This window comes from Dendronephthya gigantea, unplaced genomic scaffold, assembly GCF_004324835.1.
Source record: "Dendronephthya gigantea isolate DGI-Jeju-01 unplaced genomic scaffold, DenGig_1.0 000016F, whole genome shotgun sequence".
Lineage (NCBI taxonomy): Eukaryota > Metazoa > Cnidaria > Anthozoa > Malacalcyonacea > Nephtheidae > Dendronephthya > Dendronephthya gigantea.
Window position 1 is genome coordinate 1,819,521 of NW_021163026.1, and position 14,780 is coordinate 1,834,300.

At 38.7% G+C, this 14,780-nt stretch overlaps 5 protein-coding genes across 6 annotated transcripts; 4 read left to right on the forward strand and 1 right to left on the reverse strand.

Annotated features, from left to right (window-relative positions):
- LOC114520408 (NFATC2-interacting protein-like) lies at window positions 1–3,255 on the forward strand. Its single transcript, XM_028540659.1, has 6 exons — window positions 1–431; window positions 657–788; window positions 1,373–1,556; window positions 1,732–1,891; window positions 2,363–2,484; window positions 2,616–3,255. The coding sequence occupies exons 1-6, from the start codon at window positions 169–171 to the stop codon at window positions 2,775–2,777; spliced, it is 1,023 nt and encodes a 340-aa protein (XP_028396460.1). The 5' UTR covers window positions 1–168; the 3' UTR covers window positions 2,778–3,255.
- Window positions 3,256–3,274: 19 nt separating this feature from the next.
- Window positions 3,275–6,157, forward strand: LOC114520409 (ubiquitin-conjugating enzyme E2 G1-like). The gene is made up of 5 exons (XM_028540660.1): window positions 3,275–3,540; window positions 3,656–3,758; window positions 4,545–4,642; window positions 4,747–4,925; window positions 5,482–6,157. The coding sequence occupies exons 1-5, from the start codon at window positions 3,492–3,494 to the stop codon at window positions 5,560–5,562; spliced, it is 510 nt and encodes a 169-aa protein (XP_028396461.1). The 5' UTR covers window positions 3,275–3,491; the 3' UTR covers window positions 5,563–6,157.
- A 414-nt stretch (window positions 6,158–6,571) lies between these two features.
- LOC114520407 (dentin sialophosphoprotein-like) lies at window positions 6,572–9,461 on the reverse strand. Of its 2 annotated transcripts, XM_028540658.1 has the most exons (8): window positions 9,264–9,461; window positions 9,121–9,171; window positions 8,885–9,043; window positions 8,600–8,790; window positions 8,227–8,399; window positions 7,646–7,968; window positions 7,387–7,559; window positions 6,572–7,134 (listed from the first exon to the last, which is right to left on the reverse strand). In XM_028540658.1, exons 1-8 carry the CDS (start codon window positions 9,444–9,446, stop codon window positions 6,837–6,839), a joined length of 1,551 nt encoding a protein of 516 aa, XP_028396459.1. In that variant the 5' UTR covers window positions 9,447–9,461; the 3' UTR covers window positions 6,572–6,836. The 2 variants fall into 2 exon arrangements, with proteins under 2 accessions (XP_028396459.1, XP_028396458.1); XM_028540657.1 differs by having other exon boundaries at window positions 6,572–7,557; window positions 7,647–7,968.
- Window positions 9,389–11,609, forward strand: LOC114520678. The gene is made up of 5 exons (XM_028540999.1): window positions 9,389–10,082; window positions 10,299–10,537; window positions 10,697–11,121; window positions 11,281–11,551; window positions 11,593–11,609. Exons 1-5 carry the CDS (start codon window positions 9,655–9,657, stop codon window positions 11,607–11,609), a joined length of 1,380 nt encoding a protein of 459 aa, XP_028396800.1. The 5' UTR covers window positions 9,389–9,654.
- Window positions 11,609–12,747, forward strand: LOC114520616. Its single transcript, XM_028540925.1, has one exon. The coding sequence runs from the start codon at window positions 11,632–11,634 to the stop codon at window positions 12,691–12,693; it is 1,062 nt and encodes a 353-aa protein (XP_028396726.1). The 5' UTR covers window positions 11,609–11,631; the 3' UTR covers window positions 12,694–12,747.
- The last annotated feature ends 2,033 nt before the right edge of the window (window positions 12,748–14,780 follow it).

Sequence of the window (14,780 nt, forward strand, 5' to 3'; positions counted from 1 at the left end):
CCTACCTTGAGTGGTTTGCAAACTTAATTAGAATTTTGAAAACTGTTATAATGAACATCTTTTAGTTGTTAAAACGCTTCTGCATGTATATTGTGCAAAACCGAAATGCTTTTGCTCTCTATCAAGAATAATTGTGTGAAAAATCCTTTGTAAAAACAGGTTGAAAAGATGCCACCAAAACGAAGAACTCGTGTTGGTTCTAGTTCCTCCGGGTTGTTCGATTATAACAACAAAGTAGAGTTGACATTTAAAAGTCAGTCGAAAGCTTTAGACGCTGTTGCAGACGTTGGGGACTCCGGATCCGACGATGATTATAACTTGCCTGTTTTGAAAAAGAAAACAAAAATGAGAAGCGAGGGTACATGCAGTAGTTCTGAGTCCAGTAGCGCAAGTGACAGCGATGATGATCTAAAGAAAAACAGCGCAGATAAGTATGTGCTTGTTCTGCATGAATACAGCTGGTTCTACCTCGTGAACAAGTCTGACTTGCTTTGTCACTGTTAATTTTTAAACGGGGTAATTTTCTTAATAGGGTATTTTAGACTTGGCGTAGTACTCACTACTCAAAGTTGAGAATTTTACATTTGCAACTGCCCTCGACAGTAATTCTAGTTACTGAATTCATTTTGAGCATTGAAAGTGACTCATCTTTACAGGGATGTGTATGAAATACCAGATGATGACGATGATGTCAGACCTAATGTCAATCCCAGACCCATAACCCCTCCTCCAAAAATCCCTGGTAATCCTTTGTCCGGAATTAGCAGGCAATCAGTCAGAATGTCAAGGTGTGTGCTTGAAATATCTACTCCAGAGTCCAGGCGTACTATAACTGGTAGTCTGGTACAGCTATCTGATATAAATGAAGTTAGTTTAGTTCAGGTTTCCTCCTGTAGTATTAACACTGCATCAATAAGAAATGATCCTTACTGGACCTCAAGGAAGATCAGTTTAGAACTGATAGAGCTATCCAGTATAAATAAAGTTAGTTTAGTTTAGGTTTCCTCCTGTAGTATTAACGCTGCATCAATAAGAGATGATCCTTACTGGACCTCTAGGAAGAACAGTTTAGAACTGATAGAGCTATCCAGTATAAATAAAGTTAGTTTAGTTTAGGTTTCCTCCTGTAGTAACACTGCATCAATTGAGATGATCCTTACTGGACCTCTAGGAAGAACAGTTTAGAACTGATAAAGCTATCCAGTATAAATACAGTTAGTTTAGTTTAGGTTTCCTCCTGTAGTAACACTGGATCAATAAGAGATGATCCTTACTGGACCTCTAGGAAGAACAGTTTAGCACTGATAGGGCTATCCTTTATAAATAAAGCTTAATTATTTTATAAGACTGTTTTGTTTTCAATTGACCTAAGGGCAATGGGGGAAAAGTTGAGGTACCTTGAATATCTGCAAAAAGACGAAACACCATCACCAGTCACCAAACAGTCAGACGTTGTTATTGTTGGTGATAATTATGGCACACCAAGTTCTGCAGATAGGAAAATGACCATTAGAATACGGACTAGAGCTGGAGTGGAACGATTTCAATTGAGGATGGTTAGAAATTGAATAAGATTCTCACAAGAGTTATCTAGCATAGATATGATGATAGTTTAAGTTAGGTTTCTTCCTGTAGTAACACTGGATGAATAAGAGATGATCCTTACTGGACCTCTACGAAGAACGGTTCAGAACTGATAGAACTAAAGAACTTCTTGTTTTCAAATATTAGAATGAAATATTCCAAGAAATCTTCCATAAACTGGCGAAAAAGCATAATGAAGACGTTGATTCACTTTCACTCTCGTTTACTGACACACAAGGAAATTTTCAGACATTACGATTAACAGATACTCCCAATTCTGTTAATTTGAGCGTTGCTGATATCATTGGTATGTTGTAGTTATAATGCGGTGGTCCAGTGAAGGTAGTATTCTAGTACAATAAGCTGTCGTGGTTTGTGTCTGAACTACCTGAGAAAGATATCTAAAACGCGGTGGTCCAGTGTAGGTAGTATTCTACAATAAGCTGTCGTGGTTTGTGTCTGAACTACCTGAGAAAGATAGCTCAAACGTGGTGGTCCAGTGTAGGCAGTATTCTACAATAAGCTGTCGTGGTTTGTTTCTGAACTATCTAAAAAGGTATCTCAAACGTGTTGGCCCAGTAGTGTAGGTAGTATTCTACAATAAACTGTCGTGGTTTGTTTCTGATCTAAGTGAAAAAGATCTGTCAAACGGGCCACGTGGTTTGCAGTCCACTGGGTCACCGCCTAACTTCTAAAAAATCAAATTTCATGATTTTTTATCGTATTTAACATTATTTTTTATCGTGTTACAATGTTTGCAGTGATGATTTGTTTCCAGATTGCGTTGTGGTTCATTCGGCACCGACAGTGAACGAATCTTTTGAAAATAGTGAGAACGTAGTGAACATAAAAATACAAGGCTCTGACAGTCACTCAGTAAAACATTTCAAAGCACACAAGGTGAGTATTGAATGTGTTTTCGTTAGGGACGTTGAAATCGTTTGGTTCTTCAGACATTAAAATGGACTAGGGAAAACTTCGCCAAAAAGATGATGTATTCAATTGATGTATTTTTTTCTGTTCGGTTTCAGAACGAACCGCTGGGGAAAATTATGCAACAATATGCTGATTTTCGAGAAATACCATTGTCCAAGCTGAAATTCTCATTTGACGGTGAAGCGATGACCTCAGAGCAATCCCCGGATGATCTTGACATGGATGACGAGAATGTTGTGGATGTGCAGATCAGATAGCGCGATTGAGTTTACGTTTAGGGAAAGAAGCAGGTTTTGTGTCTAGTCGATGAAATATGTATATATATATATATTACCCAATGTGGATTTTTTCGAATTATTGTAGAAACGAGTTGACTGCAACCATTGCTTTATCGCTTGTAAATATGCACGCAAAATTAGAATAATTTAATTTCGAACTTTTAAAACCGCTTTTCCACTGAATGGTAATAGTGTACCATGACCATACTACCAAGCACCATTCCATATCATGTACCATTCCCAAAGCCCACGATGAAGCATACCACCCACCACCGTACCATTCCATACCATGTACAATACCATAGAAAGCACTATAATATACCACCTGTAAAGGATACCATACCACCAACATACAATTCCATACCATGTACCATACCATAATACGCGCTATACCATACCACCTGTAAAGCATTTTCCATACCATACACCATTTCATACTACACCAAGCACCACACCACTCCCTAATCTAAACGACCGTATTTGTACCAAGGTAACTTCAGTAGTTATACATAGCTCAGTGGCACGGCCTATACCGGAAGTATGGTACCGGAAGTGGGAGACATGTGGTTCTACGTGCGCAAGCGCCTTTAAATTTCAAGTTGTGTTTTGCCAAAAGAAATTTGTCTTAAAATATTTGTTGTTCATTGTCTCGTTCGTAAAAGTCTGTATTCTCCTCTCTGCTTTCTCGTATAAATGAGCTCAAGTGACCAAGCTGGTTTGCTTTTAAAGAAGCAATTAAAAGGTATTTTTAGGGCTTTTTTTGTTGTTTGATTTCAGTGCAATTTAGTAATCTACAATGCAATATGACAGCGTTCAGTTGTATTTAAGCCTTTGAATTTTTCCCGTTTCGTTTGTAGAGTTGAGTAGAAAAGGAACAGAGGGATTCTCTGCTGGCCTTGTAGACGACGACGACTTGTTCAAATGGGAGGTGACAATATTTGGACCGCCAGATACGTTTTAGTAAGGCTAAACCTTTCCACAGTTGATATTAATTTTAGAAAACAATTTTAATGTTGCTTCGAGAATTAACTTATTAATTGTAGTATTTCGTCACATCGTAGTTGAATAAGATAGCCACTGTAAGCCTACTACTCGGATGTGTATTTTTAAAGCTCTTGGGGGGCTATTAATTTAGTTTTTGAATGTGAAAAAGTTAGGAAATATTTGGCAGTGTTTAACAGCAATGAACAATACCCTAAAGCTTGTTGAGTTTATTTCAAAGTGCGCTAACCTTGACTTTGACTTTCCTTCAGATGGCTCATTTGACAAATGAGAATTTCTATAAACTGTTTTTTTCAATATTGTTTGTTTGTTCAAAATGAACATGGAGTTAAATTTATAATTACTATAGTTCTTGGTAACTTGTGTCTGTAGAATTTTGAATAATTACTGGAAGCTCTCATAGAATTTTTTTTCATGACTTTGAGAAGATTTCTGGTAAAACAAATTGAGCATTAGAAACGACAAGTTGTGTAGAAGTATAAAATTAAATATATTTGTATCTAATTAGAAGGTGGATACAATTATTAATTTAACTGAATATAAAAATTTCTTCTATGTTATGTTTATGACTTTATCGTTAATTTAATAATTACCTGGTCAAGTTGCAGAGAAGTAAAATGCCTTTGGCAGAATAAATTAATACATCAAAGTGCTTTTTAGTAGAATTACTTTCTCTAATTAAGCGTACCGGTACTTTATTTGAGTATTTTATTGATTTATCATGTAATATCTTTTTTTATTTAGTGAGGGTGGATTCTTTAGAGCTGAACTATATTTTCCTAAGGAATATCCACAGAAGCCTCCTAAAATGAAGTTTACATCAGATATATGGCACCCAAATGGTGAGAGTTGTTTTATTATTCATTTTTAACTAAATTTATCTTTTAATACAATTGTCATAGGTTTTCACATGAGAATATAAAAATATTTCATGTCTATTTTCCAGTTCATAAAAACGGTGATGTTTGTATTTCCATACTTCACGAACCTGGTGAGGATAAGTTTGGATACGAGACAGCGTCCGAAAGATGGTTACCCATTCATACAGTCGAATCAATCCTTATTAGTGTTATATCAATGATAACTGATCCAAACGATGAGTCTCCAGCAAACGTAGATGCAGCTGTAAGTATCTTACGATTATAGTCTGAAAATTTAGTTCAAAAAGTAATGCTATAGTAAATGAAATCAAATAGAATAATTAGTTTTTATCAAATGGGTGGGGTGAAGTAAGTTTCCACAGGGTACAGCTAGAGTGAAGTAAAGTGAGTTAGGCCGAATCAAGTTATTTATGGTCAATGGATCAATCTATAAACCTTAGAAAATAACTGATAAAATTGTGGTCTAGGAATGGAATAAGATATGTCTGGTAGTATGGGATAGGGTTGGGTAGTGAGGGATAGGTTGGGTGGTATTAGTATTAGATATGGGGATACTGAGAAAGTTCAAGTATTAGTATGTGTTGAATATTGGGTGTCTCAGGTTTGGTAGGGTATTGGATAGAATGGGATAATGAGGGATAAGGTGGGCTAGCATTTTCAATGATTTACAATAGTATTAGGGTCTGCTTGGTAAATATTAGTTTCTGTCATGAACTCTAAGCTTTGCTTGACAAGGTACTGCCTAGCTATGCTAGATCAAATTTTTTTTGCTGAAGACTTGTATTCAACAATTTTAACAGAAAGAATGGCGAGACGATTACAATGGAATGTTTAAAAAACACGTTCAACGGTGTGTGAGACTGAGTCAGGAGAAAATGTAAAAAAAAAATATAAAACAATATATCCTTACCTTGATAATGAAGTATAGTCAGCTATGCACATCTAGAAATAGCCACACATCAATAGGAACAAATTATGCAATATGTACATTCAGCTATTTCCACATATTGAGATCAGTTATTGTCGTGGACATAGAGAGATGCAGAAAGGGTAATATAGCTAGAGTCAAAGCACTGAACTTTCAAGTGACACTTCATTCAAGTTAAGATCACTGATGTGTTCCAGAGAGATGGTTAGATTCAAATAATGTTGATGAAAACACTGTGTTATGAAAATGAATGTATCATGAAAGTTGATCATTTTGTGGACATCAAGTGTTTTCAACATCATTTGAAGGCGACTCGAAATGGCATCTCAAGTTTTTTTTAAACCAGGAGAGGAATCATTCACCTGTCTTTTGTAGTTATCGCATTTCAAATTTTGGATGTAAAATACTAAAATTTAAGCAGCACAATTTAATTAATTTTCTAGGCTTGAAACGTTTTTCATTGTAGTTCATGCATCTCATATGTATACAGACAGATCTTTGTACAGCTTCATTTCTAATAAATTGTACGCCTTCTTTTTGTTTTTCAATTTTTTGTATCGTCTTGTGTTTCCTGGAAAAAAAGTCAAGTCGACAATTTCAGGAAATATAATTCATGAAATTCGTACGTCCGAATTTCAATTGCATGGGATTCAAAGTATGAATTCAAAAAAAAGTCGAAGAAAGGCAAATCTCTGTGGGCTGTCGACGTTAACTCAAAGGCAAAGTCATTGTTTAAGATCTGATGATGACTTTAAATATGTCGAAAACTTACACCCAAGTTTGCCTTTTTGCTTTTGTCAGTCATGCATTTCAAGATGGCTGTATTCTTTGCACTTTTTTGTATGTTTCTATGCAAAATGACAAAATATCTTAGGAATATACACCCTGGGATTATATCTAGCAGTAAACCTATCAGATCCAAAGACAGTTGTCGTTTTTGGCGAACACATTAGTACGTATTTATTAGCATTGACATTCTACTGAATATTTACATATGTGCAAAGGTAAGCATAACTGATTCTTTCATATAATCCTATAATAGTTTATCAAATACATATTTTTCTAACTTTGACATTTCTAAACTGATCTAAACGGCCTCGAACGATTTCTATTACACCTAAGTGAGCTTTTTATGATGATTTCATATATTTTATACACTTTTTTGCGATTTGGTTAAAACAGAATTGTCTAATTTTCTAAATCACTTTCTACTAAATCTTCAACTTTTCATTCATCCTCGTCCCAGTCCCAAACATTCTGAACATCTTTTAACACTTGACCAAATCTCATTCGTTCTCTTCGCCTCGTTTCCGATTTCTTTGTGCTCATGTTCTCGAGATCTTTCGTTTTTCCCGACGACTCGCCGAACGGGTTCCATGATTCACCAGAGCTGCAGCTGGATGAGTCCAACCCGAAATTAAATGTTAGTTTCTTATGGCTAGGTTTACGGTTTCGTGTTAATTTTGAATCGTTTTGTGTTGACCTGGAATCGTTTTGTGTTGACCTGGAATCGTTTCGTGTTGACCTGGAATTGTTTTGTGTTGACCTGGTATCGTTTCGTGTTGACCTGGAATCGTTTCGTGTTGACCTGGAATTGTTTTGTGACGACATTGAATCGTTCTGTGTTGATGTGGAACCATTTCGTGTTGACCTGGTATCGTTTCGTGTTAACCTTGAATCGTTTTGTGTTGACATGGAATCGTTTCGTGTTGACCTGGAATTGTTTTGTGTTGACCTGGTATCGTTTCGTGTTGACCTGGAATCGTTTCGTGTTGACCTGGAATTGTTTTGTGACGAGATTGAATCGTTCCGTGTTGATGGGGAACCATTTCGTGTTGACCTAGAATTGTTTCGTGTCGACATCGAGTCGTATCGTGTTGATGGGAAATCGTTTCGTTTTGAGCTGGATTCATCTTCTATCGACTCGGGTGAAGTTTCTCTGGTCCTCCTATGATTGTAGTAAAAGAGAAATCATAATAATAAATTTATTAAACTCAAATGCTCTTCCTAGAGGCGAAATGAAGTGCAGACTCTTACTTATGAAATGTAGTCCTTGTTTCTGTGTGACTTTGCCAGGTTCTATCAGGTGCAGCATGACTCCTTGAACTTGCTTGTGAATGACTATTAACAGTGCACAACCACTTTCCAATTCTATTATCTCTTTCCCTTGCAGAACTGCCTGCTTGAGAATCAAATGCTCTTCCAGTTGAGCTTCGCTTCATTTCACTTCTCTTCAGTTCACTTCTCTTCAGTTCACTTCTTTTTGTTGAATTCCTTCGATTTAATTCCTCTTCAAATCTGTGATTTGATAACTTTCTACGTCCTTGACGGTTTCTATGAAAACCATTCCTTGCACCAACTAAAGAACAATGAAGAAAAATGTTTTTTTTGTCTCAGAATATGAACCTCCAGAACCTAACCAATTTGAGTCAATACACTTTCATATTTAGTCAAAGAAACAGTAAAAATTCCATGTTTGGTAAATCCTAAATACATGGATTTAATCCTTGAGATTAGGTTAGGATTAGATTTAGGATTGGGAAAGGAAACAGGGGGAACCTTTTTTTTAAGGTAATGTTTTTTAGCATTCTAATTTAGAGAAGTAGTTATGCATTACTTTGTGACTTTCCACTGTTTTGTGTGTTCTTAATTTTCATATTTTTTCTTTGGGGTTCTTTCCTTGTTTCTCTTCCTATTTCACTTGTTGTTTCATCCGATGGTGGCCATTCATTGTCAGTTTGTTCCAGGTCAGAAGAATTCTCAGTATCAGAGAGAATCACCCTAGATTTCCTGAGAAAAAAACCCTTAAACTTTAACAACAATATTTTGCGAGATGTGTGGCAATCAACCTGTCTTTGATTCACTAGTTAGACAATCGATGACATGAACCATGGGGAATTGATATACATGTGAATAAATTCTGGTTTCCTCAATATCATTTCTTAAGTCTATGGTATTACATGTTGCTAAAAGAATGCAGGTTTTAAAACCTTCTTGGTTGCCTCAAAATACTTGGTGGGCAATTTTCACTAGAATCAGAGCTTGCATATGACATTTCTTCAATAGATTGGTCATCTATGAATGAATCACCACTATCACTCTTGATCTCACTATTGCATGCCAATGACATGGAACAATCATCCTCATCAGAGGTAGAATGAAATGGCCCATTCTCTAGATCCTAAAAATATGAAAGTACCAGCTAGTTTTTGCCATCATCGCTAAACAATTACCAAACAATATCCTCAAAACCACATCTTCAACAAAGAACTCACATGATTTGGTTCATAGTTGGAGAAATCGCTCTCAGACATAGATGACTCCAGTTCGGCCCATATGTAATCATCATCTGGAATCCGTAGCGAGTCATTGCGCATATCAACATCTTTCACCCGTATTTTTTGAACAGGTGACTTTCCTGGAACTAAATGTATCTAAAAACAACGTGACCTTTTAATACATAATAGTCGCGTATTGTAGCAGCCTATCGGATTTTATACTCAAACAATACCTTTGAAATGCATCTGAATTTTATCTTGCAAACAGGACAGCTATTCGTGTTCTAGAATAAACAAATTTCTACTTCGATATTATTGCAAAACCGTAAAATGAGTAAATACTTTATGAATGCAGAAATTTGACCAACCGACCTACCTTCGACCATTCCGAAATGCAGATAAAACAAAACCAATGCTTACAAACGCTGAGCTTGCCTCTGCATGAAACTGTATCTAAACATATAACGCAATTCTGGGCTGCTTCGTTTGTTTCCGACCGAGATATTTTTAGTTTCTTTGATTTTCTTGACAGACTTCTTCGTCCTCTTGAATCCGCCATCTTGCCTCACATTTCCCGCCGGAAAATACTCCGCTGACTGCGTGATAACTCCGGCTCACATTCAACGCAATTTATTCTTGCGCCATTCCGCGCAAACAATCATAAACGCGTTTTTCAACCAATCCATTCTCGTCTTTTCAAATTAAAAAACAGTCGCGTTCACGTCAGAGAATTCTCAACGGCATTATGATAAGAAAGCTGAGGAGGTATGAGCTATTTTTTTGACTTTTTTTATACGAACGATGAAAAACAAGCATTCCCAGTAGAGTCCAGAGTTGAGGAGAAAATCGCCGAACCAAAAGGGGAAACGGAAAGAGAATCCAGCGGTAAGATGGGAAGTGCTCAGCGGAAGGGTGGATGGTTGGAGTCATGGCAGTTCTGGAAAAGAAGCGACAATTCTGGCGGACCTTTTGGCATGTTTCGTAGAGGGAATAGACCAACGGGAACAAACACTTGTCGCAAAGAAGTGAACGAAGCCTACAAACCCGCGAAGGAATGTGATCGAGGCGGAGGGTCAAAAGACGCTAATCCTGATCGAGGATTTGCAGAGACCAGTAAAGAAGACGGACAATCAAAGGCAGCGAAGAATACAACTAAGACTGCCGTAGAAAAGGACACTGGCAGCAGCTCTGCATGGTGCGTAAGAGTTTTAAACATTAACTATGGAGTAACCAGTTAAATGTCAAGGATCCTTCACTCATTCAAGGGGAAAAGGGGGCAACTTTCCCGGGGCTTCAGGGGCCCCGAAATGACGAGTGTATAACCACTAAACTAGAGTGACGAATGAACTGTTTTATCATACCCCCTCTCCTCACATTACACATGATGAAGCCGGGTTATTTTTATATTCAGCGGCAGTGATCATGGCGGAGACAGTCCTCTTGTGGTTTACAATGAAAGGCCAAATGGAGGAAAGGACGTTGTATTGAACATGAAGAAAGTTGAGGCATTGAAAAAGAGAGTACCGAAAGATTTCCGAAAACAGCGAGGAGACGCTTTGAAAGCTGGTGTTTGGGAGGAGAAACACTCTCGAATTTTTGGCCAAGTTGAATCAACAACGCAAGTCCAAGCAGTGAAAATGGACGGTAAAGGTGAGCGGTTATCATGATTCTCATGTACTGGTAATAAAGGCACGTCTATTTCTGTATGATTTCGCACATTACTGATATATTAATCAAAGCTAATGTGACCATAATCTATGCATATATATAACAGTATGGATAAGTGTCCCACATTCAACCTTCCTACAGATAAAACAGGTCCAGCACCACCTGACAGAACTGCGGCTTGTTACGTGAGCAAGCCGAAAGACCCTAATGCTAGAACCAAGTTAAAGGCGATCCGACAACTACCGGCAGTCACGTCAAACCATGTTCAGAAACGTGGTGGTAATGCGCAAGCCGTCCCGGCGGGCACAGCGGCGACATCACGTCAGGAAAACGTCCCAAAGTTTAGCGGCAATTCCGCTGATCGGAAGAACGTCGAAAGAAATCTCGTCGAGGACAAGAATGCGCACAAACAGATGGCAAAAGTTTGTGAGACGAAAACAGCGGTTGTGGCTAAAAGGAACGTCGCGTCAAATCCAGCGATGGCCCCGCGTGGAAATCGGGAGAAAATTGACGAGAAACCGTCCATAGCGTCCGGTCCAAGTAAAAATCTTGGTGGTAATGAAGTGGTACGTAGATAATTTGCAATGTTTTGACTTGTCTGGGGATTGAGTTAATAATTTTGTATGCCGATATACAGCATGAAGTCTCTTACTTTGAATGGTAAGATTACCAAAATTATTTTGACCATTCTGAAAGTCGAGAACATCATACATGTCTAATTTCAGATTGTTAAACGCAAAAATATCGATCCCAGCACCTCGGTCGCTCAAGAACCCGAATATTTAAGAAATGTTTTAACCGCCGGATGCTTTGGATTGAACAACCCCACACCTAGCAACGCCTCCTGTGCAAACAATCCAGCCCTTGCACACAGTTCAGCGCTCGTCAATCCAGCACCAGTCTCCCCAGATAATCAAAGAGCGACGCAGCAGCGAAACCCCGCAGCACAAGTCGGCCAAAAGGGGCAAAGAAACGGTGCAAAACCTCCCGTGGCTAGTCAGGGCTCCAAAGTCCCTCAAAGTTCTAAGGCCCCTCAGAGTTCCAAATCTCATGATCTCCAATGTCCCCAGTCAGGTATGCAAGATCCTCGCTGCACCCCTGCCCGGCAAAACCCAAAATCGCACCAGCTGGTAAACTCGAAAACTCCTTCAGCACAAAGTCCTAAGACGGCAGTTTCTAAGGCACAAACCCCGGGCTCTCAACAGGCCCACCTGCAAAGCCCGATGCCTCGAAAGTGCGTCCAACAAACCGTCATCCCTCAAAATCCTTCTCAAATCGGGCCTCCCGTAAAACAGGCTTACTCCGAAGTCGTAAAGCAACCTACAACTCACGTTTCCAGCCGGCAAACTCCGAGCGCTAGCACAAACCAACCCGCAAACAGGCGAAAAGCACCGGGCCTTGCAAAGCCCGTGAAATCGGCTGGTGTGACCCCACCTGGAAATGGCGAAACAACGCGACAGGCTCCGGCAGGATCCGGCAACGTGACGAAGAGGAGAGTTATGTATTCCAAGGACGGACAGAAGTTTAACATCGAGTACAACAACAGACGCGAGAATCTGGCGGTGACGGCGGTAAAAAATTCACAAGGAAACAAAAATGCGCCTAAGATCAAACCTGAATTACTTGCGAAACAAGAAAACCCTCAACGAGTCAAACCGGTTATGAAAGACGCGTCGACGTCCACGTGTCCACAAAGCACCTTTGTAGACGCCGCTGTGCAAGTGCCTGACGTGGAGGGGAATGCAGGCGACGAAATTCAAAGTCTACTGGTGAAGAGGCCGTGGGACACGGAGCGGGTGATGAAGATGCAAGTTCTCCTTGACGAGAAACTCGTCGTGATTGGTCGAATGAGGGAAATGTCACGTAAGCAGCGAGACGAGCTGAAAACCATGAGGAAACGTTGCAAGGAACTCGAGACGGTCATCAAGGCATCGAATATGCAAGGCAAACCACAGCTGATTGCGCAGGTCAACGAACTGACCGAAATCAAAAACGAATTGGTCGACGATGTCACGAATCTGACCGTTGACCTCGAGAAAGAACGCACGAACGTAAAGAACTTGCGCACGGAACTGGTCGAGGTCAGGGCCCAGTTGACTGCTGCCAGGAGAAAAGGCGCGAATGCAGCTAACCAATGAGAGAGAGGAACGGTTAACCAATCATATTTCGATGTTGTATATCTTTAACGTATTTGCTTCAAGTCATATATTGTTCATATTTTAGCAGCTGAAAATAGACTTTATTTAAATAAAAGGCCAAAGCTGTCGGACACACGGAAAGATGTATAACAATATTGTTGTATTCGGTATATATTATTTATTTATCTCAAGGTGTAAAATGTCGCTAAAATTTATGTATGTATAAACACTTAATAAAAGTTTAAAACAAACTGATTGTCATTTTTTGTGCATAAGTGTATGTATTTATTTATTCCAAAACGATTGAGTGTTAACGCATCTGTTGGAAAAAAATCGTTAAAACGGTTTACAAGCTTCGAGATTTGCAGTCTCTGTTATGCGAAGCCGGACACAACAAAGTGATTCAAATTCATTTTTTTATATTCTCGGGACGTTTCATGACACATTGGTCCATATAAACCGCATGATTATTTCTGAATTATTAACATTTTCTATGTTGACAAGGTGGAAAACAACAGATAATCATTATTAATGATTCATTAGCAAATATTTTGATTGTTTAAAAGCTCTAATGAGGCTTCCAAATGACATGCATAACGAGACTGTACTATTGTTTTGATAGCTGATCGTCCAACGTAAATTAAAAATGTACTACTAATGGCAGAGCCTACGTGTGGAACAGCTACAAGAGTTCCGCATTTAGTGCAACAGAGTCCGGATTGACGCATCCAGAAGTCTCAAGTTTCCGTGATATTAATCATTTGGCAAGACCTACGTTTAATCTATCAATGGTTAAGCACTCTCTTGGGCACCCAAGGGATTAAGGCTGAGATATCTTATCATCAACTGGCTTACCAAATACTTAGAGCAACCGTTACAGGCGATGCTCCTGGCAGCGGTTTTTCAATTATTCATCTCGAAAATTTCATTAAAATATTTCACACACTTAAAACATATAGCTGGCGTTGACCTGAGGTGGTTTTGCGCCTTTTTGAATTCCCTATCATTAGAACTCGACTATCATTAGAAACTGTTCAGTTTTTATACAAAGAGAAATACAAAGCCGTTGTTTGAAAGGTTTTTTGAACAACATCATTAGATAATCACCGTTATTCTTCCAAAGCGGCAGTTTAAAACAACAGCTGTTAATCCGAAGCGAGGAGAGTTTAGCTCTCGGTATTTGCAACGGCTAAAGTGCTGCTGGGGATTTGGAGTATTAGAGGTTACTGTAATTAAATTCCTCACTATTCCCAGTTTGTAAATACGGAGGAGAATTTCCGATGCGTATACTCGTCAGTCAAACCAGATGTTCTGTCGCTGGGGAACCATATTCCATCCTAATGAAATTTTAATCTGCCTTTCCTAAAAGCACTCCATGCGTTCGTATGTAAATACTGTTCTAAAAAACAACAAAATCTTCTTAATTCCCCGGAGAGAATTTCGATAAACGATACAGCGTTTGTTAGTCTCTAATACCGGAGGTCTACTTAACCCACTCTTGGTTAGAGAATCCCTAGTGCCACCCATAGTCCCGTACCCCAAACTATATCTAAGGTTCCAAATAAACAGCAGTCATTAGGTCTGATAACGGCTCTTGAGGATTTTTTCTGCGTTTAAGTTTGCTGTTTTTTTGAACAATCGTAGCATTACGTCCAGAATGTGTTACTGAATGACAATTGGCATTGCTTTAAGCTGATTTCGTTTTCAACCAGATCTTTTTATTTCTGTTCACCATATATGACGCGACGTCATGCCTTTTAAGGTAGTGAATTTTTTATGTTTTTCTTTATACGCTATCAAAACTATACTCATATGACCTTTCCAAATAACAGTTTGCTGCCGCGAAAACGGTGAATCTCGACGTGTGCGAACAAACTAAACTACATGGAATCAAAAGTTGCAAAAACCGAGTTTGTCGGATTGGGAAAATGCTCGAACTCTGATGAGTTGCGATCGCCGAAAATTGAGTGATTTATCGGAAACCAAATAACGACGCGAAACGTATAAATTGCAGTGAAATATCACTGGAATATTCTTGATTGAATTTGATTGGATGAGGAAACCAATTAGAACAAAATCATTAGATT